The sequence below is a fragment of the Metopolophium dirhodum genome, chromosome 2, assembly GCF_019925205.1.
Source record: "Metopolophium dirhodum isolate CAU chromosome 2, ASM1992520v1, whole genome shotgun sequence".
Lineage (NCBI taxonomy): Eukaryota > Metazoa > Arthropoda > Insecta > Hemiptera > Aphididae > Metopolophium > Metopolophium dirhodum.
In genome coordinates, this window is record NC_083561.1 from 25,789,410 (window position 1) to 25,814,327 (window position 24,918).

General features: G+C 30.6%; 3 protein-coding genes across 3 annotated transcripts; 2 read left to right on the forward strand and 1 right to left on the reverse strand.

Annotated features, from left to right (window-relative positions):
- Window positions 1–13: 13 nt before the first annotated feature.
- Window positions 14–6,490, reverse strand: LOC132939093 (uncharacterized). Its single transcript, XM_061006115.1, has 3 exons — window positions 6,118–6,490; window positions 3,200–5,056; window positions 14–2,118 (listed from the first exon to the last, which is right to left on the reverse strand). Exons 2-3 carry the CDS (start codon window positions 5,009–5,011, stop codon window positions 1,156–1,158), a joined length of 2,775 nt encoding a protein of 924 aa, XP_060862098.1. The 5' UTR covers window positions 5,012–5,056; window positions 6,118–6,490; the 3' UTR covers window positions 14–1,155.
- A 5,317-nt stretch (window positions 6,491–11,807) lies between these two features.
- Window positions 11,808–17,098, forward strand: LOC132939650 (pickpocket protein 11-like). The gene is made up of 9 exons (XM_061006931.1): window positions 11,808–12,027; window positions 13,505–13,708; window positions 14,108–14,386; window positions 14,512–14,623; window positions 15,199–15,475; window positions 16,119–16,172; window positions 16,246–16,360; window positions 16,546–16,637; window positions 16,755–17,098. Exons 1-9 carry the CDS (start codon window positions 11,831–11,833, stop codon window positions 16,865–16,867), a joined length of 1,443 nt encoding a protein of 480 aa, XP_060862914.1. The 5' UTR covers window positions 11,808–11,830; the 3' UTR covers window positions 16,868–17,098.
- Window positions 17,099–18,800: 1,702 nt separating this feature from the next.
- LOC132938836 (uncharacterized) lies at window positions 18,801–22,632 on the forward strand. The gene is made up of 3 exons (XM_061005841.1): window positions 18,801–19,448; window positions 22,306–22,339; window positions 22,421–22,632. Exons 1-3 carry the CDS (start codon window positions 18,801–18,803, stop codon window positions 22,630–22,632), a joined length of 894 nt encoding a protein of 297 aa, XP_060861824.1.
- The last annotated feature ends 2,286 nt before the right edge of the window (window positions 22,633–24,918 follow it).

Genomic DNA, 24,918 nt, shown 5'->3' on the forward strand with positions numbered 1-24,918 from the left:
AGACATAATATTTAATAGATGAATTATTTTTACCATTATTTTATCATTAAAATCTTAATGAATTAAATAAACATTAATAAGTGAATAATATTATGTAAAAGCTAAAACATAAATTATATAAAAAATAAAAATATATTTTAAATGTATTATAATTTTTTTTAATTTAGGCGTTTAAAAAATATATTATAATTTTCTTCAGGTATAATAAATTTCTGCATAAATAGCAATATAGTCTCATATTTTTTCTAACCATAAACTTAATACTAATATAATTATTAGGGCCCAGAAATATATGCATTTATCTTTATTAGTATAAAAATAAGCTAGGCAAGACATACATTTGAATCTTAGCTTCATGAGTTGGTATGTACAATTTGATTTTGTATATTTTTGAATACTTAGAACATTTTTGATTATTATTCTATTTAAGAATTTTTCTAAAACCTAATGCATATATTGAAAAAAAATAATATTAAGTTTATACCTACTACATATTATTTACATTTAAATCATTTTTACTTATTTATTGACTCATTGACCTTTCGGTTGATTATTGTGAATAATCAATTGATAATAAGTTCATCAATATATATCATATAATAATAATATAATATTTGGTGTAAGTACAACAAGAATAACAAAAAAAGTATTGTAAAACCTATGTAGTAGCTTAGTATACTTTAAGTATGTACTGACGTCTTCAAATCTTTGATATTTCCCTCGATTCAAGAATATATATTTTACAGAAAAGCAATGTGAATTTAAGTTATAAAATGTACGTAAGTCTTAGTTTTAGTAGTAAAAAATGTAACTCTCAGGCAACACACATAAATATTATAAAAATGTATTTTTGTTCATAACTTATTATTTAGATGAGTGAATACTTAAAATACAATGTGCAATGCAATGAGTCAATGAGTTATACAAGTTCAGTATATAGGTGAATTATTTAAATTATTTAATACAATTTATATGTTTTTAGTGTATATAATATTCGGGCCCTAGTAATTATATATTATTTTTAAGTTTTTCTTAATACCTATTTAAAAATTGAACTTTAAATATATTTTTGTAGTCTAGAATAAATTATTGTATAAGCAATATTAATGTTAAGTTTATACCTGATTAATAGAATTTTCATCATCATTTTAAATCTTAAATAAAAGAATGCACAGAGACTATATCATAATCAATGTTTGAATCAGAATCATCATTCTCATTAACCACAGGAATGATTTGAACAGTATTATCAACATAATTATCAGCATTATCATCATTCAAAGACATTGCCTCATCAATATCAGACATTGTATGGACATATATTGTTTGGACATTGTCGTCTGTGAACGAATTCTCGAAATCTTCATCTAATTGATCTGCCATTCTACTAAGTCCAAGATCATTTTCATCTTCAACAGGTACATCTAGCTGCACTTGTGGTGATACTTCTAATGGTGAGTAGAGGTATTTCATTACTTTTTTCGGAGTACCTAAGTCTAATGATTTTTCTGGTTTTGGAGGATCAGGATCACTCTCTGAAGCACAAGATTGTTTGCACTCGGTAATTTTTTCCTTTCTACCAGAATGTCCATATTGAGTATATTCTGTAGGATTGACTAACGGTTTTAAAAGATCAAATTCCTTTAAATTATCAGAGTCTAGAATTCTTGAACTGTTTATCTTTCCATCTTTAATATTCATTGCATTGGTTTTTATAATTTTAATATTTTTTGGACCATTATTTATCTTCACTTCAATATCTGTACTGTCAACATAGAGAGGATCTATCTGCTCGATTTCAGTATCTGTGAATATATTTTCATCTGTAGAATATTGTGTTTCAATTATAACTTCTTCAATTCCTGACTCAATTTCAGTTTTTTCTTCTTCTGTTGTTGTGTCCATTTCTTTCGATAAAACATTTTCTTCTGCTTCGTTAGTTGAGTATTCTTCTTCAAAATTCTCAGGGTTGACATTTTGGGGTTTAATTATATCGTTGATTTGACGATCAATAATCTTTTTCAAATGTTGACATTTCTTTAAAAGCTTGATACGTCTACCAAAAACATCATTTTCATAATGTTCAATCAGTTCTCTTACACCACCTTTTATACCAATCTGAAACGAACCACAAAGCTTTAATTAATTTCTTTTATGAAACTAATAATACCTTATATCAGTTATTAATAAGATTAATTTAAGTTTTAAAATTTAAAAAATTAAAAAAAAAATTATTAACTATTTAAAGTAAAGTAGTCTGGGGAAAACTAGAATACACTTGATTCAATTAATATAAACTGTCATAGGTATTTTTAGGATATTCAGCTGCCTTCAATAAAGCTTAGGCGAGTTATACATTAGTCAAACTTTCCAATTAGTCAAATTGTTTAATAAAAATCAAAAACAATTAGTTACGTATTTAAATCATAATGATATGGTTAATATCAACAAAAATAAAAAAATTTACTAAGTTAAAAACTAATAAAAATCCACAAATACAAAAAATATATCATAAACATTTATTAAATTTTAATTTTAAGAAATTACAAAATGTTTGGTGATTAAACTTTTATTTTTAAGCCAATGGTTTTAAAAATTAATTAAAACTTTGATTTTATCTAAGGCTGTTAAGTTATAATTATTTTGAGCCAAAATATAACTAATTTATTTATTGCTACCTATATTATGATTATATAAATTAATTTAAATTAAAAATAACTATCAAAAAACACTTTCAACTTAACTTTTAAGTGCATTGGCTTACACAAAGGCGCCCCAGTTGAAATTTAATAAAGGTGCCAAGGTACCCATTTGAAATATTAATATTTATTATTTTACAGTATGGATACATTTGAAATTAATAAATATATTTTTTTTGTCATAATAGGTATGTTATTTAAATTGTTATCCTCAAGTACATTTGTCATTAAATCACCATACAATTATTAGGTATAATATATATTGCTAACCCCTCTTTCTCTATTTTTACCTACCTAATTAATTTAAATTATATTTTGTAAAACCGAATAATTTTTTATGTACTTTTTTTAAAATGTTATGTGCTTTTCTTATACTTTTTTTATATACACTGTTAATAGCTGTAATGTCTTGCTTAAGTATTTTTATTATAATACTATTGTAGTTGGGCTAACACCTGTATGCAATTAAAATAAATAAAACCGATAAATATTAAGCTCACCTCTTGAAGACTATTATCAATTGGATCAACACTATCTGGATATGGGCTGTTTGCTTGAATATCAAAATGTTTTTTCATAATAACAGCCAATTTTTTTACGTAATCAATAGCTACATCTGCTAAGACATATAAGCTCTCTTCGTTTGCTATACTAAATCCAGCATGAGCTGTGAATACTACAGATCGTTTTACCATTATTTTATTCCAGTCATCACGATCAATTTGATACTCGTTTTCCATAATACCATTCGCAAATCTAAAACGTTCATTTGTAGTAAATTTTCGACGTGTCTGTTTAATTTGAGGAATAGGAGGCAATTGATTGTATTCAACTAATCCTGTAGGATCATCAGGTGTTTTTAAAATTTTTAAAGCTAAAAGATCCAACTCATTATAATATTCATTAAGATCAATATTGTACATTATATCGGGGTTAACAATATCAGGGTCTTCTACAAAATATTCAGTATTTTCGGTTTCTGGTTCTTCATCAGAAATGTTTAAATTTGTGTTTTCTGATATATAATGTTTAACATAATCACAATCTTCTAACTTTGATATTTCAATATCTTGATTTAGTTCACTATTCTCTTGTTCACCACAATCGGCCATAAACAATTTATTGTAAAAACTACTTAAAAGTATTACTTGTTGTTCTTTACTCAAATTAATATCATCTGAATCTTCATCATCAAGTAAACTAGGAAATTGATGTGAAGAAAAATCACAAGGTGGACCAGATAAGCCGGTTGAACACGATGGACCAGGTATGCTTGTTGAACTAGAAGGACCCGGTAAGTTTATTGAAGATGATGGACCAGGTAAGCTAGTTGGAGATGGTGGACCAGGTAAATTGATTGAAGATGATGGACCAGGTAAGTTGATTGAACTAGATGGATCAGATAAGCTGGTTGAACACGATGGACCAGGTATGCTTGTTGAACTAGAAGGACCAGGTAAGTTTATTGAAGATGATGGACCAGGTAAGCTAGTTGGAGATGATGGACCAAGTAAATTGATTGAAGATGATGGACCAGGTAAGTTATTTGAACTAGATGGACCAGGTATGCTGGTTGAACTTGACGGACCAAGTAAGTTTATTGAAGATGTTGGACCAGGTAAGTTGATTGAACCAGATGGACCAGGTATGCTGGTTGAACATGATGGACCTGGTATGCTGCTTGAATATGATGAACCAGGTAAGCTAGTTGAAGATGATGGACCAGGTAAGTTGATTGAACCCGATGGACTGGGTATGCTAGTTGAACATGATGGACCTGGTATGCTGCTTGAATATGATGGGCCTGGTATGTTTGAATGTGGTGTGCGATATAATTCGTTCAAAGTTAAGTTAGTGTATTGTTGTAGATGTCTAATCATTGCTGGAGATACTTTTTGGAAATGTGATTCTTCTTTAGTTTCTTTAACATTGGAAATTGGTTCATTTGTTTTAGAGCCAAAGGTGAAATTTGGTGATTTTGAATTAGTATTTTTATCTTCCTTATATTCCTTTGAAGTTGAGAAACTTAAATCTGATTCAAGAGAGTGATCACTATCTTCATCAATTAACCATTCATCTTCTCCTTTATCACACAGCGAATTTTCTGCTAATATACACATATTGCCCATCTGTGTCACGGTCAAGTCTTCATCGATGTCAACATTATCTTCTTCATCGTCAACATTAACATATTTTTTTTCAATTTTTTTTACAGTGACACCTTTCATATCATCAGAATTTAGTTTCTGATCTGGGATGTTTTTATTAGGTATGTTTACAGTGCATGGTTCATTTTTATCATTAAGTTCCATGATTCAATGAAGTAAAATATAAATAATTTTATTGACTTGTATTTCCTAAAACAACAGTAAAAAAAATTTAAATATATTTAAATATAATATTATGTATTATTAGTTTAAATGATCAAAATCAAATAATCTTATTAAAAAAACATAATTAATATCACTATGTAAAGAGTTAGTTTGGTAAATTATGCAATATTACATAATATTGATTTAGTTATTTAACTGTTGAACATTTGAACGCTTACCATTAGTCTATTCAAAGAACAAAGGAAATATTAAACTGATTATTTTAGCATGTTTATTTAACTATCTTTTATAAATATTGCTAAGGGCCGTTCTTACAATATCAGGTTAAAGTTAATCGACACTTTACAAACCGAATTCTGCCGGTAATAAAATCTGTTATCAGTCGGTTAGCGTTTACCGATACTTTACTGGCCTGTAAGAATGGCCCTAAGTATATTTATTGATAAAATATATTTTATTGCCATCAGCAATCAATTAGTTTTGATTGCAACGAAATTCCACAAAAATTACCAAGTTGTTTCGACAACTAGTAAGTAATAGGTTATAGGTGCACATATAATTTATAAAAATAACCTTTTGGTACACTAACCTAACCTGACGATTTGTCATATGGTATGCAACAAAGGTATTAAAATGAGTTAAGCTTAGTTAATATCTCCAAGTCATATCGTAGAAAAATGAAATAATCAAAATTTAAGATATGATACCTTTACACTTTATAGATAAGATTGATAAACGTATGATCAAATAGTAAGGACTAAGACCACCCTTAAAGTTCATAATTTCTAACAAAATAATAACCCGATAAAAGAGAAATTATTACTGTTTTGGGTTAGGTAAATTAAATCAAATTAATGTGAGTAACTAACTTTGTAACTGTTTCAATTTATAGACGTATGGTACAATATTCTCAGATTTTAATTGAAAACAGTAATGACCAAAGATTGGTACCTATGACAAATGACAAATTTGTATTTTATATTTTTACATAGGTATTGAATACTATATAGACAAACCACTAATAGAATACACAACGTAAATATTATAATACAACCAAACTAAAAAATCTAAAACAAACAACTTACCAGTTATTTTTTAAGTAGTCTAGGACAGGAATTGAGAAGTTTATTATAATCTTCACTCTAGATGCTGGCTTTGAATAATTATGGTTTAGATTTGGAACATCTGAACACTGAAAGCAAACATCCGTATTAATATTTTTTTAATCTAATGACAATCACCGATATCTGGGACATGGGCTCCAGAAGTTCGAAATGCCGACTCTCGTAAATATGGGAAAATGCTTCAAACGCTAAGTGTTAGCTGCCGGGCGGCTGACGCTGGCTTTCGAGCTTTGCTTTGACAGTATGATTTTTTGACTTAATATTAAATAATTTTGTCTATTTGTCTGGACGAAGGACGACTGGCCAGTGGCCGTCTGAACTCTGAAGCAGTGGTGCGTGGGCACTGAGTCCAATGGTTATGTAAACAAACCGAGAATTGGTATCTATGACCGCGGTACACGACAGCCATGAACCACTAACCAGGTTCTTCTTTATATTATCAACAAGCGTTTCTTCCCAGTTCGCAGTACGATTTAAATTTAAGATATACTTATATTAGAGTACTTTAATGTTCATGATCTTAATCTTAAATCGTGATTCGCAGCATCAAACTTTTGTTCTGTGACCAAACGTATCAGGCATTCAAACCATAGACCTGTAAACTAATGAACAACGCCTCCCACACCGCCCTGCCGGCTGCCATTGATTAATCCAGACGACATAACCGAGAGAGAAAATCATGTTTTGGCACACTGTAACAGCCCAAAGCCCCAAAATGTCTCTCTCTCTCTCTATGCGCTGTCCATTAGTTTAAACTTTATAGCACGTATTAAAATATTTAATTCATGGTTTACAGGTCTATCTATGATTCAGACAGCCGAATACCGTCTACCGATATGAATTATGAATAATATACGACACCAACATGCCACGCAGCTGTATTAACAACAAGGTGTATTGATACACCATGGCTTAAGATAATTACACCTTGATTATCATACACTTTAATTATCATACACCTTGATTATCAAGTATCAATTATCACGTCACATCGGTGTGGCGACCACGATTTAAGATATATCTTAAAAAATCGTAGTGGACCGTAACGAACCGTAACCGTATAATCATGGACACTATTAATTACCTCCAAGGCGGGAGCCGGGAGGAGCCGCCGTTAATCGACTTTAGGTACGCGGTTCTTTGTTTTAATACTAAAATACTAGATGTATGGATTACAAAACAATTAATATTGATTCATACAAATTAAAAAAAAGAGTTATTTTTAATCAAAGTATAAATTGTTATTGTTCGTTACATTGTTTTGGGCTTTTGTCGAAATTCTAGTTTGGTAGATATGCAATTTAGTTTTTGTGGTTAATACCAAGATTAGTTCATGATACCACAGACTAATATAGTAATATATTATATAGCCCGTACTATTAATACGATTTTTAAAGTTGCTGTAAAGTATGGGTCACTCTTTTATTATTTAGGCTCTCTAGGTATACCTATTACATACCAACGATGTAGAGAAGATATTATAATATCTTATGGCTACCTTATGGCTTATTGTGGTTATCTAATGAACCATAACCGTGTTAAAGGAATATATTTTAATGATATCAAAGAATTTATAATGGTATTTAGCACGGTTGTAGATATATATCTTAAACCGTGGTATTTAGTCATCTCTCGTCGATTTAGTTTTTATAGACATAACATATTTATGTGAAAAAACTTCTAATAAATAATTTGTTTTGTCTGGCTGAAGTGGTTTTTATTTTGTCAAAATAAATAAAATGTCTAAGTTAATTTCTAAAAAGAACAAAACCGATAGAGAACTCTGTCAGATAATTTCTACTTCAGTCACGGAAATAGTCCGCGATAGCTTAAATCCAACATTCAGACAAACTTATTTCGACACCATACAAGTATAACAGATATCGTGGATAATTTATATTAGTATATTACCTACCTATTAAGTATAAATTTATTTTAATATGTCAAAATAGTTTTTTTAGAATTTAATATTATTGATATGATGTACCTATACCTACTTAAACTGTACGTAATAATATTATTTAATCGATATTAATTCTTACTTTATTTTTATTGTTTTTGTTGTATATGCCTTATTAGGTTACTAATTCTACTGATGCTCAAAATGTCTTGGAAGATCGTCTTTTAAATATATTGGGTGTAAATAAATTTTTCGTAAGTATAAGGTAATAGGTATACTTACTTATATCATTTTTTTTAGAATATATTTTAGAATGGATTTTCTTTCCAGTGGCGTAACGATGATGGTAGAATAGGTTTTAATAATCTTATAAAGACTTAAATATTGATCAGTTTTTGGTTTAGCATATTTTGCTTATTTATGTTGGTTTTACTAAAAATAAAACAGTTATTATTAGTACTTATACAGTTATACAGTTAATATGCTATAAACTGATATATTTAGTAGTATATTTAGTATATTTAGATTTCGATAAGACAGGCATTCGCACAAGTACGAGAAAGTCAACTATATAGGTAGCTACTATCTTAAATTTGTTTTAATGTTGATTTCAATTTTCAGTAGAGGTTTTACTATTTTAGTAAAATATTTGAATAACTATTTATATTATAGATCTTATAAACATTAAACATGGATAGGACATTCACATTTGAGACTTATGTGAATTTGTGTGAATTTGTGAAATTTATCAAATTATCTTATATGTTTTATATAAAAATTAAATTTGTGAACTTTGGACAGTGGATATTGCTACAGTCATAACTCATAAGAAAAAATCACGATATTTTGATATCAAATTAAAGATTTTGAAATTTCCTAAAAAATCTGTTGCTTATATAATTCCAAAACGTATCTCTAACCATAAAATAATAAACCATAAGTTCAAATGCGATAAGTCTAATAATCAGTTTAACCTGCCGTATTATAAATAGCAATATGCTAATTGCTAAATGCCAATATAAATAATATGCAATAGAATATCCTTAGTAATATATGTATATATAGGCCGATAAACCATCTTCCCTCAGAATCGTTTTTCGTAACCAACGATTTATCATTTAATGCAAATTTAACACATCTATATTAAAGTGACCTCAAAAATTAAAGTATACTCAATAATTATGTAGATACACTAGCACCTTCTATACAGCAGAGCGAGTTCCCATTTTTTAAATTGATGTAAATTCATATTATATAATATTAATAAATTAATAGGACTGAAAATCAAAATATTTGAGTTTTCCATAACACATTAATATGTACGTAATAGTATCTAATTTTTAAATAACTGTTAGTAAAATTGTTTATAATTTTTATTATCCACAGAAACAAAATAATGTAAACGACTGTCAAACATACGTCATAGAAGATTATATTGCTACTAAAATATTGTCCCCGTCCGATGCAGTAAATACATATAGACATTCAGAAATGATTTCATTGGTAAAACATCTTATGAATACAAATTCAAAATCAGATTAAAAAAAATCTGTTGTCTTTCTAGAATCTAGAGTCTATAGATTCTAGGCTCTATCAATGTTTTAATATAAAGCAAATGAGAAAATATTGAATACAGGTTTAAAAATAAAAAGTAACTTTCAAAGTGCCCAAAGATAGTTTTTATTATAACTTTAAGACTTGAATTTTGTATAATATACAACGCTTCAAAATCCTGCTAAAAATTATTTTATAACTTTAAATTTATAATTAAATAAATAAATTAAAGATATATGTACCGCAGTTTTATTTACGTATTTATACATTTATACTATTTATTTATTTATACAATTAGTAAATACCTATTAATAAACAAATTATCAATTTTACCTATATTTTTTTTTAGTTTCATAAAAATAGTAATTTTGTTGAATCTATCACGATACAAATGATTTACTTTAGGTGTGAATAACGATATAATTTGTGAAATTACCAATTTAGGCAAACAGCTAATAGGTACACATGTATGTATGTATTAGAATAATATTATACCTATTGATTGTATTAGGTTAGGCGTCAGCTAAAATATTATTTGGGAACAATTACAGTCCACAAAGGACATTTGGTATATCAATAAAAATTTTACATTACTGATAGGGTTTGTAGCACGCAATCCAATTATATATAAAACAAAGTTTTGGTTTTCAGTACAGAATTATATTAATAGTAGGTATGAAAGTTAATAGTTATATATATATATATGTAAACATTTTTTCAAAACATGTGTGGTTCAATAAATAATTTATGAACTAATAAAATAATAAATCATATAATTTATAACATACAACGGTTATACCTAAGTAATGTAGCATAGCTATAATTAATATTCCAGTTAATATAATTATTGTAATAATTGCAGTTTACAAGGATAATTATTTTTTAATGAATAACATTAACGAATAGGTATTATTGTTAATTGTACTTTTATTTATTATTGTTATATCTTTTTTGCATCAACGATTAACCATCATAGTCAATATAATATATTATTATTATAGGTATATAGATAAGATTAGTTTTGTTCACATCCATTAATTACCCTATGTAATTATATTCCTATATAGGTATATCGTTTATAATATCGATCAAATATTTTAAAGTTTTCGCAGCATTTTGTTAATTTAAAGCAGTGTCCCATAATAGTAGCACTGTTTAGGATTAAGATGTTTATTAAAATTAATTTTTTTCAATTTATACATTTATAATGTATCTGGGCCACTTGGACATGGTTTCTAAGTATCTAACCGCACGCACCAAGGTCTTAAATTGTATGTAGTAAACACATATCATTGAGGACACGTCAATAATTAACGGTTTGGAAATATTTTATACAAACGGGACTAAAAATAACACGGATTTATCGTCATAATAAAAACGTGAATACACTATCATGTACTCGTCAATAATTATAGAACCTAAAAAACATAAAACTAAATTTAAAGTGAGTACTGAATGTTTTATCAACTAAGACATTAATTATACAGTAATTATTCAAATACCTACTAAAGAGAATTTAAAACGAAAACCTCATAAAATGCATTTATAATCTTATGAATATTTACCGATATTTGTCGTTTGTTCTTGTACTGGGGTGCATATTTTGTATGATTAATTGAATAAATTGATTGCCTATCTAGGATCCATATTCTATACCTAGGTATAAAATATTATTAATATAGCAGGTAGTTTATAATATATGTATATATACTAGGTATATATTATGTATATATTCTTCTATGTATCGTTTTAATTTTAGTATATATACGGTCGAAGCAAAAACATATGTATTATAATTAATAGGTATATACAGACCTTGAACCGATTTTTAGGTGTTTAAAATCAATAAAGTATATGCATAGAATTGACAGTTGTATATTTAAATATTAAATCTATAAAAATATTTACGTAAAATTGTACGAACAGTTTGCGTGCACGACAATCAGTGCAATCAAAATCATAAATAATAAATAAAATATTCCTTGTGATAATAGGTTGAAATTCTTATCTCACGCCCTTTAACGTTACATATATTAGAATATCGACTAAATTATTCAAAACAAAAATCACACCACGGTTATTAACCAAACATAAAAAATAAATAATACCGGCCACCCATATTTTCCCTAATACATACCAGTCGGTGAACGGTTATTATTCCGATTTTTGGTGAGCACATAGGTGTAGTTATTACCGGAGATTTTCAAAGTTCTGTACACAATGTATTGGAATGAGTTGAATCCTCAGAAACGCAATGTCTTGTTCAAGTTCGATAATTCGGATGTGAAAAAAGACAAGGACCGAATACTTGTAAAACTCAAAACAAATGTATTCAATTTCGTTAGTTTGTTTTTATCATCTTCCAACATACACGGTTTTAACCACTTGACAGACAACATGAGGCATTACACCGAGAAGTATGTGTTATATACATTATTTGTGTAAGAATATTATGTGTAATACATTAGTGTTCGAGTGATGCTTTGGTACTGTAATAGTTATCCCTACCTATATAATATGTAACCCTTTCACTATTTTGCATAGAATCTGGTCTAAGATTAAAATATTGGTATTGACGTATGTTTTTATGGCCATAAATATATTCAAATATTCTCTGGTTCTATTTAAACTTTTACAAGTAGACAGTAGCCAGTAGCCACGATATGTCAATTATAGCAGAGTAACTTGCGAACTCCGTTTCTCGGCTCAAAATAAAGTATGTAACAAAACACGCTTAATAATTATTTTACATAATACATGGAAAAGATTATTAGTTGCAAATTGATATCGAAACAACAGTAGAATATTTTTATCTAATTATTACATTGAAATATTTTATGTATTATAAAAATCACAAAATTAAATATAATCTGTTATTCATGTTTTTTCTTAAGGCCCCTGCAAATGTGTCATTTTTAAGGAGTTGTGTTTAGGCAATTATTTCGTTCCTGCGATTACTGATCGTCTTTGCGTGTGTAGTAAATGATCATTAGTGTGTGTATACTCCCCTGCCATCACCCGCGACCAGTATCAATTTACACTTCATTGTTATTTCTTATCTGGTTTATGGTCGCACGCACACACATGCACAAGTCATTTAAAGTCATTAGAAAACCAATTTATGGACGTGAAATAGCCGTCGCACTGACAAAAATTAAGGTACTTCTAGTAGTTCGATTTAAAAAATGTAAAGATGTTTGTGTTGGTAAACAAGTTTACTTTTCATCGGTCGGAGCACTCCATTGATGTGGCCTAGAAGCGTATTTAGAAATATATAATTTGTTGTTTGAAAGGAGTGGCCACAAAAAAAATTGTTATCTTATATCCTGCTCTTTTATTGGGTTTATTAAAATTGGAACTAATTTAACAAAAAAAATATTAAGAGGAGGAAACACCCGCGTCCCGCATGCATTGTCACCGTTTTATGTACTTGTATAATATAGCAAATTGTACGTTCTGCAGAATATTCCATTCAACTCTATTATGTTTAATATTGAAGAGCATTGACCTATTGTCAAAGTTAAAAGTAAGGATATTATCTAGCAAATCTCATAACTTAAAAGTTTATTTTATATTATACATTTAAGCAAGTTATGAACATTTAAAAATATTAAAATGGTTATACACTGGAGACAAGGGCTTATAATATAGTTTTCGTATAAGTCCTATTACTTTAAAAGTTTAAACTAACACGAAGAAAAACTTTAAAATTATTTTTTTATTAAGTTTTCAACATATTGGATCATCTTCTAAACACGTTTTGTTATTGATATTTACAACTCTGATACATAGGTATATTGTCAGGTTCATTTAATTTATAACGATGTATACCTATTTAACACAAACCACTAACCACTGATAATTTATTCTTGCTTCAATAATTTTATGTGACAGATTTATTTGGGTCATTGCAATATGTTTGAGTATCTACGGTTCAGCTATACTTGGTTCATCCACTTGGACTCGTTATCAAGAAAACCCAACTGTGATATCCATGGACAGAGAGTACAAGGAATGGGCGACTGCACTCCCAGCAGTCACTTTATGTCCTACGAACAAAATTGATGACCAACTTTTCGACGAACTAGTACAGAAAAAGTAAGGTTGGATCGAAAGTACGAATCTTACAATAAAATCAAACACCTAAATTAAGACGTGTAAAACTATAATGTAACAGGAATGTCATTCAATGTAGAAAGTTCAAAAAGATAAAAACGTACCTATAATAAAATAAGTATTTTATTTTTTAGCATTTTTTCATAATTAATTGAAGAAAATTATTTAATCGTTTTTACACAGCACCTATGTGAATTATCAAGGGTTCTAACTGCTGCTTATATACGCAGTGCTTGATATTAAACCCAAGAAATCTAACCAATTGGGGTGATAGCTCGGTGAAATACTGAAACTAAATACATCATTTGGTTTTGTCTTTTAATGTTCAAGCCGTTCGCATGATAAAACAATCTAGGTACTTAAGAGATAATATTTATTTAGTTTTACAAACTACACAGAAGAGGAAAAAGAAGATTTACGGACGTTTCTGGTGCAGTTGGCAAACGCCACTTACGGGACGTTTAACGAAGTGCCCGTGTACGATCGGATCTCGCCGAATGAGTACTTGCATTATGTCATGTCCCTGGGCGGTGCTATATCGTACACAATCAGTAACAGTCACGTAGAAATATTTTCGTCGATCGAATTGGTGCCCAGTGTAACCGAGTTGGGCTTATGTTATTCGTACAACGGGTACGTTGCCCCTTACAACGATTACAAGTGAGTACCTATTACCTATTTATTATTATGTAAAAATTATCAGTGCACGCGCAAGTGGGAATGACATTTTATGAAAATCTCGAGCGAATTTTGAGAAACAGGTTGTAATATATTTTCTTTCGCAGATATTGGTTAAGACGCAACATCAGCGAGTTCCCGAAAATAGAAATCATGTCCGGCACTCCGTTGGACGGTGACATTTTCGTTCAGATAACGTCCATGAATTTCGGTTACATGGTGATAATAATGTGTTTGAGAGGATGACGGTCAGCATAACTGTTTGTTTTCTCTCTTTGGTCCCCACGCAACATAGACAATACGCAATTGCGCAGAATAATTTTTTTTCATGTTTTCGAGTAATCTTAGAGTAAAATTGCCAATTTGAAAAATATTGGAGAATAATATTTTTGATGGTATGACGTATCGATTTGTCTAAATATTATCTAAAAACAATTTAAACATCATTTACATTTACAAAAATTTTTTTTTTCTTTGAAAGTCGAATACAAAATAAAATCTAATAATACAATACAAAATAGGTACATCAAACCCTCAAAAATATTATCTTCTACAATATTATTCTTTATAATTGTTGTAGTAAGTGGTTTTACTCTAAGATAGGTGATTCAAAAATCATAAATAAAGATTTTAGGAGAAAGCATTTTATCTATGTACCTAATAATAGATAGAGAAAACAAATATTGCGCTGATATCCTCTTAATAAATATTGTTTTTTTTTTTTGGTAATCATCATTGGCACAATAATTAATATACTATTACACCGTGATGTGTTATACGCTCACGCATGTTAGGGATTTGTGCACTCCCCCTACGAAGTCCCCGACGTGGCGTGCCGCATTTTCCCGTCACCAGAGAATTTCTACAAAACGCTGGACGTGACAGCGCTGAGCATATTCAGTACGCCGGAAATCAAATACCTCTCGCCCAAGCAGAGGGGCTGCAGGTTCTTGGATGAGAGTGAGTTAGAGATAAGTCAGATTTATACGTACAACATATGCCGGAACCAGTGTCGAATGGACCAAGCGAGAAAACTGTGCGGATGTGTTCCGTACTTTTACAAGCCGCTTAGTGAGTGACTTTGCTGCAGTCGTATATTACTTGTTATTTCGCATAAAATAAAATATAGGTATTTAAAATGCAAAGATAAAATCACGTTGATAGCCTAGAGGTATTGACAAGACTTCAAGTACGGGTTGGGGGTGAATTTAGTATTATTATCATGGCGGTATTTCGTGGGAGCCTCCAGCCATCACCCATCCATAACCCTACCACGTTATCGAAATAAAATAATTATTTTTACGCGTTGTTATTCGATTTCAGGGTCCAATTTTTTTTTTTTTATTACTTTATACATGCACCTACCATTATACCAATATACAGTATCGTGGCCAAGACTTTATAGTGGGGGGAGGCCTTGCTCACTGCCTATATATGTTACTAATTATTATTATCTTTTTGTGATTTCCCTAACCATTATATTAGATGGATCGCAGTATCACACTATTGCAGGCATCTGGTAAGCGCAATATACTGTAACTCAATATAAGATTATGTAAAGGAATATCAAAATAAACATAAAGCATTCTCTGATCCGGATCGAATTAAAAAAAAAGCCCAATCATCCATCGTTTTTCTACATTAAACCTTAACGAACAAAATAGTATTCGATATGAGTATATGACCATTCAATAATAATGAACTTTAATTTCAGATAAATATAAAATATGCGATGTCAAAGGGATGCATTGTTTGGATCAACATAAAGGTAAATTTAACTACATTATATTGGTTTTGCGTATTAAATATGATGAAAATATCTTTTACTGATTTTTTTTCAGATTTTCTTATAAAACTCCGGAATACAACTGGCGTTGATGAAAAAGTAAACTGTGGTTGTTACCCACCTTGTGACGATGTTAATTATATTGTAGAAGGAGACAACACAATTCAATGGTAATAAAATATCCATGTACTAAATTACTAATAATAATTAATAAACAATTATCCCAAAATTAATTTATATATTATATAACTGTAAAACAAATATTATGCCGTTACTGTTAGTTGTTTGGCAATTTTTACTTACAATTTCATCTGTTAAGCAATTATTCAACACGGTAACTATGATTTTTTTTCAGGTTCTTAGGAACTAATTTAAAGTGGGGACTTATCAAATATCCTCGTATGCGTTTGAAAAGAAATGTTTTATTCGGTTTCACTGATGTTTTAGGTAGGTAATCAAAAATGAAAATAAAAGATCAATTTGGTATTATAATTCATAATAATCAATAAGTAATAATAAGTAATGAAATAAGCAATAACATACTTTATACACTTACACTTTTAGTTTCGATTGGAGGCACAGCTGGTTTGTTTCTTGGATGTTCAGTATTAAGTTTCCTGGAGATAATTTACTTCTTCACATTTCGTCTGGCAATTACGTCATTGTGTGAGAAATAAGAAGCATTTTTTTTATTATTATTATTCTACTACGGCATTAACTATTCTATTAATCTTATACTTATTGTTTTAATTTATCTATTTATCTCTATGATTAGTAATTATGAAACTTAGTAGATCACAGTTAGTTTAAATAGTTATATTATATTCTTTGTTGTTACACTATTGTTATTTTAATGTTTCACTTATAGACTAGTGAGTAGTGACTAAATACTATTACAAAATGAACCAAATAAACACTGTGATTATTAAGAACATTCTTTCTACGATTATCTGTGACAAATTTATTTTAATTTTATTTACATAGCAGGCCGGTGCCCAAGATAAAATTATAATAAAATATATCATAATAATATGCACTTACAACTCAAAAGACTATATTAACGATTGAACGTTATGTATTTTTATGATAGGTAATGTGTTATAGTATTTACAATCAATATCTAATGGTACCTAGTTATGCTGTGTCCGCAATTACCAATAATTTAGATTGATGTAAAACGTATACTTAGTGATTACACGACAGTGTTATTTATTAAAATATATATGGTATATTACCAAGGTATATGCACGTAAAGACGAATATCATTATTGTTGGAATTATAAACAAAACACCCTATATAATGTAGTGTATAAGTAATATATTCACACTGTAGTTCAGTAGACGCTGACTATACATTTTTAAAATACTACAGCATATGTCTTGTGTAGTGTAGCCGGGTATACATAGTTAGTCGTTGATTTATATTACGCCTCGTAACACTATTGTACACCGTATTATACTTATTATTATATTATATATATCCGATCTTAATATTATTCACCTTTAACTTCTGTATATCTGTGTACTTCAACAGTTATTATATGGTCAGGTGATAACCAGGTGTAGGTATAAACATGCGATAATCGTTTAATAATAACTAAAATATTGTTCTCACAGATTTTGAACCCTGTCACTCCATATTATTATTATAAGAAAAAAATGAAAAAGGGTGATGGCGGAAACAGTCATTTTAAATCTTGCCTACGTAAGATGGTGTTTGCATTGTTTGCAAACATGATCGCGTGGTGTGATTAATGTATAGGACATAATATGCATAATATTATGCCATATAGGCGTGATAGGTGTGTATTAGCAACGTTAAACAGTTTTTATATTTAGAATAACTTTGATGCAATATTTTTGATAATGTGTAAGCGTTCTATAGGAAATTTTTTTGTAAAATATTTAGATGAACAGTTCATATAATCATATGACACATTTAATCATATTTTTATTAAAAGATTAAAAGCGATAATTTTTTTTTAAATATATAGAAACTTAGTCAAATTATTGTCATTTCATATAATATTTCTAAAAACATAAATAATAATATGATGGTTCAATTACGTATTGTAATATCTACGTATGTTGTATAGTAATAGTGTATGGTGTGCCTCACAAATCTCGGTGCCATAATGAAGTGCATTATGTACCTATTTGGATAATAATAATATTGTTTCGATCGAATCCAATAAAATGTACGAGAGACATCGAGATGATGTCATATTTACCAATTGTATAATTTAAATGTTGAATATCATTTATTGTATTATCTTATTCAAATATATTATAACTATATATTTTCAGTAAAAATATATTATTAGTGTTCTATATAGTAATTTTATTTTCGGTTCATATTATACACTACCTATAACCTATTAGAAAACGGTTATAATATATTTTACACCGTAACCTAGATGCAACGTAACTTAATAATATTATAATAATAACAATTATATGTTTGAAATTTGTATATAAAAAACAATTTCTTACATAATAAGTATAGTATATTGAAATAATTTGTAAATCGTGTATAAATATCCCTTGTCATACATTGCGTGATATTCAGTATTTAATATCCCAATCTTGACGTCAGCTAAATCGAAGGATATGTCGATTTACACGTCAGCTAAAAGGATGACTCTGGTTACCATCAAAATATTGATGGTCATACTGCAGGGTCTATCATTATCCGTGTTTGCCACACCTTTGATTTTGGAACCCGAATGGTCGGCGATTGTCGTACCCGTTACACAGTCACCGGCCACTGCTCAACAAAGCCGACTTACGGCACAGTCGAAGGATTTCCGACGGTGGAACCATTTGGTCACACTGACCGACAGTGAGTCGGCGGGGACGGTGACAGAGGCGCCTCACCTCTATAGTACGTGTCGCGGTTTTTCTTGCCACGATTTGAACCGCAGTTATAAGAACCGCCATGTCAAAGATCGCCATGACAATAAGAATTGCCACGGTCATAATCGCCAGGAGACGAAATTACGCGGTAACAATCACCGATCGGAGAAGAAGCGATGTGGTGGTAAGAACCAGCAAAATTGTGGTAAAAATCAGCACCAGAAGCACTGCGATAAGAACCGGTGCGAAAAGCACTGTGGTAAAAACCAGGGTAAGAAGCACTGTGACGAGAAACGAAACGGCCAGAGTCGCCATGATACCACGCATTGTAATCGACAAAACAACCGGCAAAATAATATAAAAAACGGCAACAAGCGCCAACAGTTTGTCGTGGATAATAAGGTTAGATATTATATAGTAATGGCGTCGTGCCTATATAGGTATTAATAATATTTTTTTGCACATCGGCCAAACTCATTGGTGGCCGGGCTAAGTCATAAACACATTGGACGCGTTTTTGGGTACTATATTTTAAATCCTATCACTATATAAACACTTGCAGTGAAGTCATCCAAGGAGCTTTCCAAGAGAAAATATGTCTCGCTCTATTTAATCGAAATAACTACAACCACGTGTGTATTATGTGTTATTGAAACATTCTTGGTTTGGCATGTACAAAGGTTTTACCTGTAATTAAAGTCGAGGGACTATAATATGTAAATAGCAATGAGATAAATCCATACGGCGTGGGAGGGGAGGGGATACTCTCAAGCAAATATATATATATATATATAAGTAGGTTCTATTATAATATAATATATTATACAGTTGTGAGTTGTCTATATGTTATTAAAATATTGTACAGACTAAATATCGTCGCTACAAAACTTGCGGGGAACACTGGTTAGTTTTAATTGAGATATAAACGTTTATATAATATAACGTTTATCGGCGTTATTGTGACGTTACTGTTATTGCTTAGAAATGGGATTGGAAATAAAGAAATCACGATATTAATATGCAAAAAAAATAATAATAAAGGTTTTATGTTAAATTATCAAAATCGAGCAACTAAAATTTAGTTGTAAGTTAATATAATTGTAAATCTAGGTACTCCTCAGGAGGTATTGCATTCTATTAAGAAGTACAGGTATTAATCTATGTAAAATTGGTTCATATATTGATTTATCATTTATTGATCGTTGTTCAGATGTAATTGCTATATCAGACCAAAAATTACATGCTGCTATTGCAATATTTTTTTCTGAGTGTGTGATGTTTTTTAACATCGTCTAAACAAAAGTATGAAACATGAATGTTATAATTAATATTGTTAAATAACAATATAAAACATAAAAACTTTTTTACTATAACCTCAAGGTCAACATTGGAAATATTATGTTGATTTAGTTGATCCATACTTTAATAAAATAAATTTAAAAAAAAATATAAATATATTATCAATTACATATTATTTATTACTTTATATATTTATTTTTTAGATGCCTATTGACTATTATTACTCATAACAACGATCTCAGTTTTGCGTTATTTGCGATTTTCAACTTCAGTTGGTATCTTTTCCTACGGGAGAATTATGACTATCCGGGGGAGACCCCCGGATCCCCCAATGTTAGCTAAAAGTGAATACTCTATGGTAGTAATTCGGTCAGACCTGTCGGATTCATCAGACTTTTCAATCTTGATTTATATTTTAGGAAAAGAAGTCTTTGTTTTTTGCAACAACTTCTTTTATACTAGAATAATAATATATCGAAATAGATGTATCATTAATTTAAAAAGGTTTTCTGCAGATGACACCAAAGAACATCAAGTAAACTGTTATCAATAGGCCATTATTTTTAACTTTGTCATCATAACAGCTAAACTATTTGTTTTTTATACACTACCCCAATTAAACCAATAAGCATTATCTTAACATATTATAAAACAAAGTCCTTTTTCTGCCTGTATCTTTAAAACTACGCAACGGATTTTGATGCAGTTTTTTTAATTGATAGAGTGATTCAAGAGGAAAGTTTATATGTGTATAACCTGCATAATATAGAAGATAAACATCCCCGGGAAGTGCTCAAATAGGAATTTTGAGATTTACGATAAAAACTTTTGTTTATTAATGATTGTTATGGACACAAACAAATAGAAAATATTCAAATTCAAAATAAAATAACTAGCTTTAAGTGAAACTCGGGGGCCCACTTGACTCGCTGAGAGTGGGTACCAATTTTGGAGTAAGAGTTGTTTGAATAATAAAAGTCGCGATAGTTGTAAGTCAAAAATTTAGGAATTGTGATATGAATTTGAGATAAGGCTTGCCGCTTTGGCGGGAATGTTTAAAAGTTTGAGCGTCTAGCAATCCGTCACGAACTCCAGGATTTGAATCTCCAAGATCACCTCCCGTTTGTCCGCCGCTTTTAGTTGTTAAAATTGTTAAAAAGTGTAGAGTCGATAGGTGTATTTATTTTGATTGTCTAGCTATCAGTCATCAAATCACATAGGTAAGCTATCCGACTGCGTCGGATAGCGGGCAGTATGCGAACCCTATATTATCAAGTTTAAAAGTTTGAGCGTCTAGCAATCCATCACTATTGTTGCAAATTGAAACGGGACCCCCTGCTCCTATCCGGTGCTTCATTGAAAGTTGAATGTCGTGTTCAAGTGTCTAGCTATCAATCATCACCGGTGTAGGTGGTAACCGACTGAGAAAACCACAAACGGCGTATTGAATACGTAGGTACTGCTATCGTTCGTGTGGTGCTTTTGGTTGTTAATAAGTGTAAAGTCGATGCTGTATTCGATTGTCTAGCTATCAGTCATCAAATTCAATATAATGGTAAAACCAAAAATGAAAATTGTTACTTTTAAAATTTTGAAATATTGCGCACGATATCGAATTTTTCAAGAGAACCGAGATTCAAAGACGTATAGGACATATGTATTGTTATATATTGCGCTTATATGGTTACTCGACTTGCAGTTATTGTATTATGATACCTTGAATGCAGTCTTAAATCATAATCATAAGGTATTGTTTTTTGTAAAAGTACAAGCGAAATCACCATGTTTCACTGCAGTGTGATTATTACTTTCGCAACTTTGTGCGATCCCCAGATGACCGCAATATTATGTTGAACAGCATAATATTATAATAAGTCCTAAAAAATTAAATAATTTTTTCAGTTATATACACCCCGGCCCCAACTCACTATCACGTATTCATGTCGTTTTATCATTACAGGTGATTATCAACGTCAATGATGGTCGAACGCCAGGTCATCCAACCATCATCAACGTCAATGATGATCGAACGCCAGGTCCAACCGTCATCAACGTCAAAGATGGTCCAACGCCAGGTCCAACGCTATTACCGCGGATTGAAACAACAGTTGCGGGGGTACAGGTCTCGAACGTGCCGGAAAGCGTTGGACAAAGCTTCAGTTGTAGTAGTGTCCATAGATTCAGGCATTCGGACATCATATGGTTGTCGTTATTAGGAATCTGTATAGCGATAACTTTTTATAAGGTGTATTTTATTTCCGATCGCTATTACAGTATTATGTATTAACATGATGAATTTGAATGTCGTCTATTATTATAGTAACAGTCGTACTTAACAGTCAAATGTCATCCGTCAGATTGGCATACACAAGTGCCCGTTACATTTTGTACATTAATATTATAATATTTATAGTTGGCATACTATTGCGTATTGTAAATTTGTAAATAAATTTTTGTTTTTTTCTCTCGACAAAGCTGCAGTGTTTTAAATATTCAACACAGTGATGATTATATTTTTATAGTTATATTATACGTAGGTTCGAGGATTACATTTTGAGCTTATATTAGTTTAAATGTATTTGACAAACCGACGATTAACAGCAATAATTAATTACGTACGACTGTACACGGAACATTCTAGTAACGTAAAGGTACGTACTTGGAATTATTAATTATATATTATGTCTAGAATTTAATCACAATGTTCATGGAATAATGTGGTTCCAATATCGTTAGTATGGTACCATATTATAGTTTAATTTTGTGCAAATGTCAGATATAAGTACATTTATTATCCATCAAGAAGACCAATGTGAAAATATAATATAGATAAAATATTTGCAAGTTTCACAAAATACAATTGTTATCGATGTATGATTACTTTTTATATATATAAATATATAATTTTGCGGTTGTCTAATCTCTGTCATTATATTTATGATACAAAAACAAACTTAAACAGTCTTATTATTTTTTGGTGCGTACATTCAGAGTGAATCTTTCATTGCATTAACAAATCACTTAGTATTATAGACACTGTCGGATATCTGTGGAAATACTCAATACCGCAATTTGGCCGCCATATCGTTATCGACAACAATAAATTGTCATCGGTAATTACGGTCGACTCCACGTCGAGAAGATTCGATACCCCGCCCCGCCTCTTCCATCTGTATCGCCGTCTGCCGTCTCACCGCGAACCCGTCACCGCCGCGTCAGTGCGTTGTCGTCCGTTCGTCGCAACTTTTGCTGCGGCAACCCCGGCTCTTGTGTCACGTCCGGGTTTCGCGCGACAGACTACTTTCACGTGTTCGGTGGTTCTGAGTGTGCCGAGTTACGTATCGGCCGTGGCGGTTTTGCGTGTTTTTCCCCTTTTGGTCTATCCGTCCGTGTACAGTTTTCCGCCGATCACCTGTGGTACATTGTACTAATTGTACGCACCGAATGCACGCTAAAACGACTTGTTGTCACGTGATCGCGTTTGTTTTGTAGCCGTCGATTTTGTGTCGCGTTGTGTGCCGGCAACGTGCGGGTCGTGTCGTCTTCCGCGTCTCCAACAGTACATTTCACGGTGCCTCCCGTGGACCACGGCATGATTTATTGGTTTAACCTGCTCTTCGTGGGCCATCGTGGGATTCCCAGTAGCCAGCGTTAGATCGCCGTGTGGACCAGTGGACCGTTGAGAAGGACCGAGTGGCAACACTGTCGATGGTAATCAGCGGATACCGAGGAGACCGGTGATTACACTATTATTCATTATCATTGTAAAACATCATTGTTTATTATTTTGATGATATGACATTATATATTATTTGTAACGATATTGTTAATTGTCCCCGTAGAGTTAGTTAGTGGGCGCCCATTGCATATGAATATAAAATAATGTAATTTTCTTATGAATAGTAAGGCGGTGCTTCTGGCCCGTCACAAGAACGTATTACTTGTTGTTATTCATTGACATCTAGTTTCAAATTAATCACACAGTGTCCACTTCCATCCGTGTCTTGCGTTGCGGTGCTTATTAAATAGGAGCGTGGGTCAATAACAAAAAAAGTGTAGCCGAGTCGGCCGACGACCTCTGGGTCGGCAGTAAGGACTTTGTACTACATTTTTGGTAGCAGAGCGTGGTTACGTCCACATCTTATTTATTGTATTGTGTAGGATCTATGGGCCCGTCCTTAATTTAAGTGTGTTTACTATTATAGCTAGTTAACTTTTGTTTGACACGTTGTGGTCGGAAACATTGTATAGATTAAAATTAATTTTGCGATTAAATCAATAATTCGCGAAAAGAAAAAAAAAGCGCATTACTTGTGTCTTATTATTTTGATTTTGCATTTTTATAATATTTGTATTATTATTTCACGTAAAAGCGCTTTTATTGCTTTATGATTTATTATATTTTGATTTTGCGTCTAATAATTTATTATTATTATTTTTGCGTGAAGCGCGCAACTTGTCGTGTCTATTTATTTTTATTTGCGTTATTGATTTTAATTATTATTATTTCACGTAAAAGCGCTTTTATTGCTTTATGATTTATTATATTTTGATTTTGCGTCTAATAATTTAT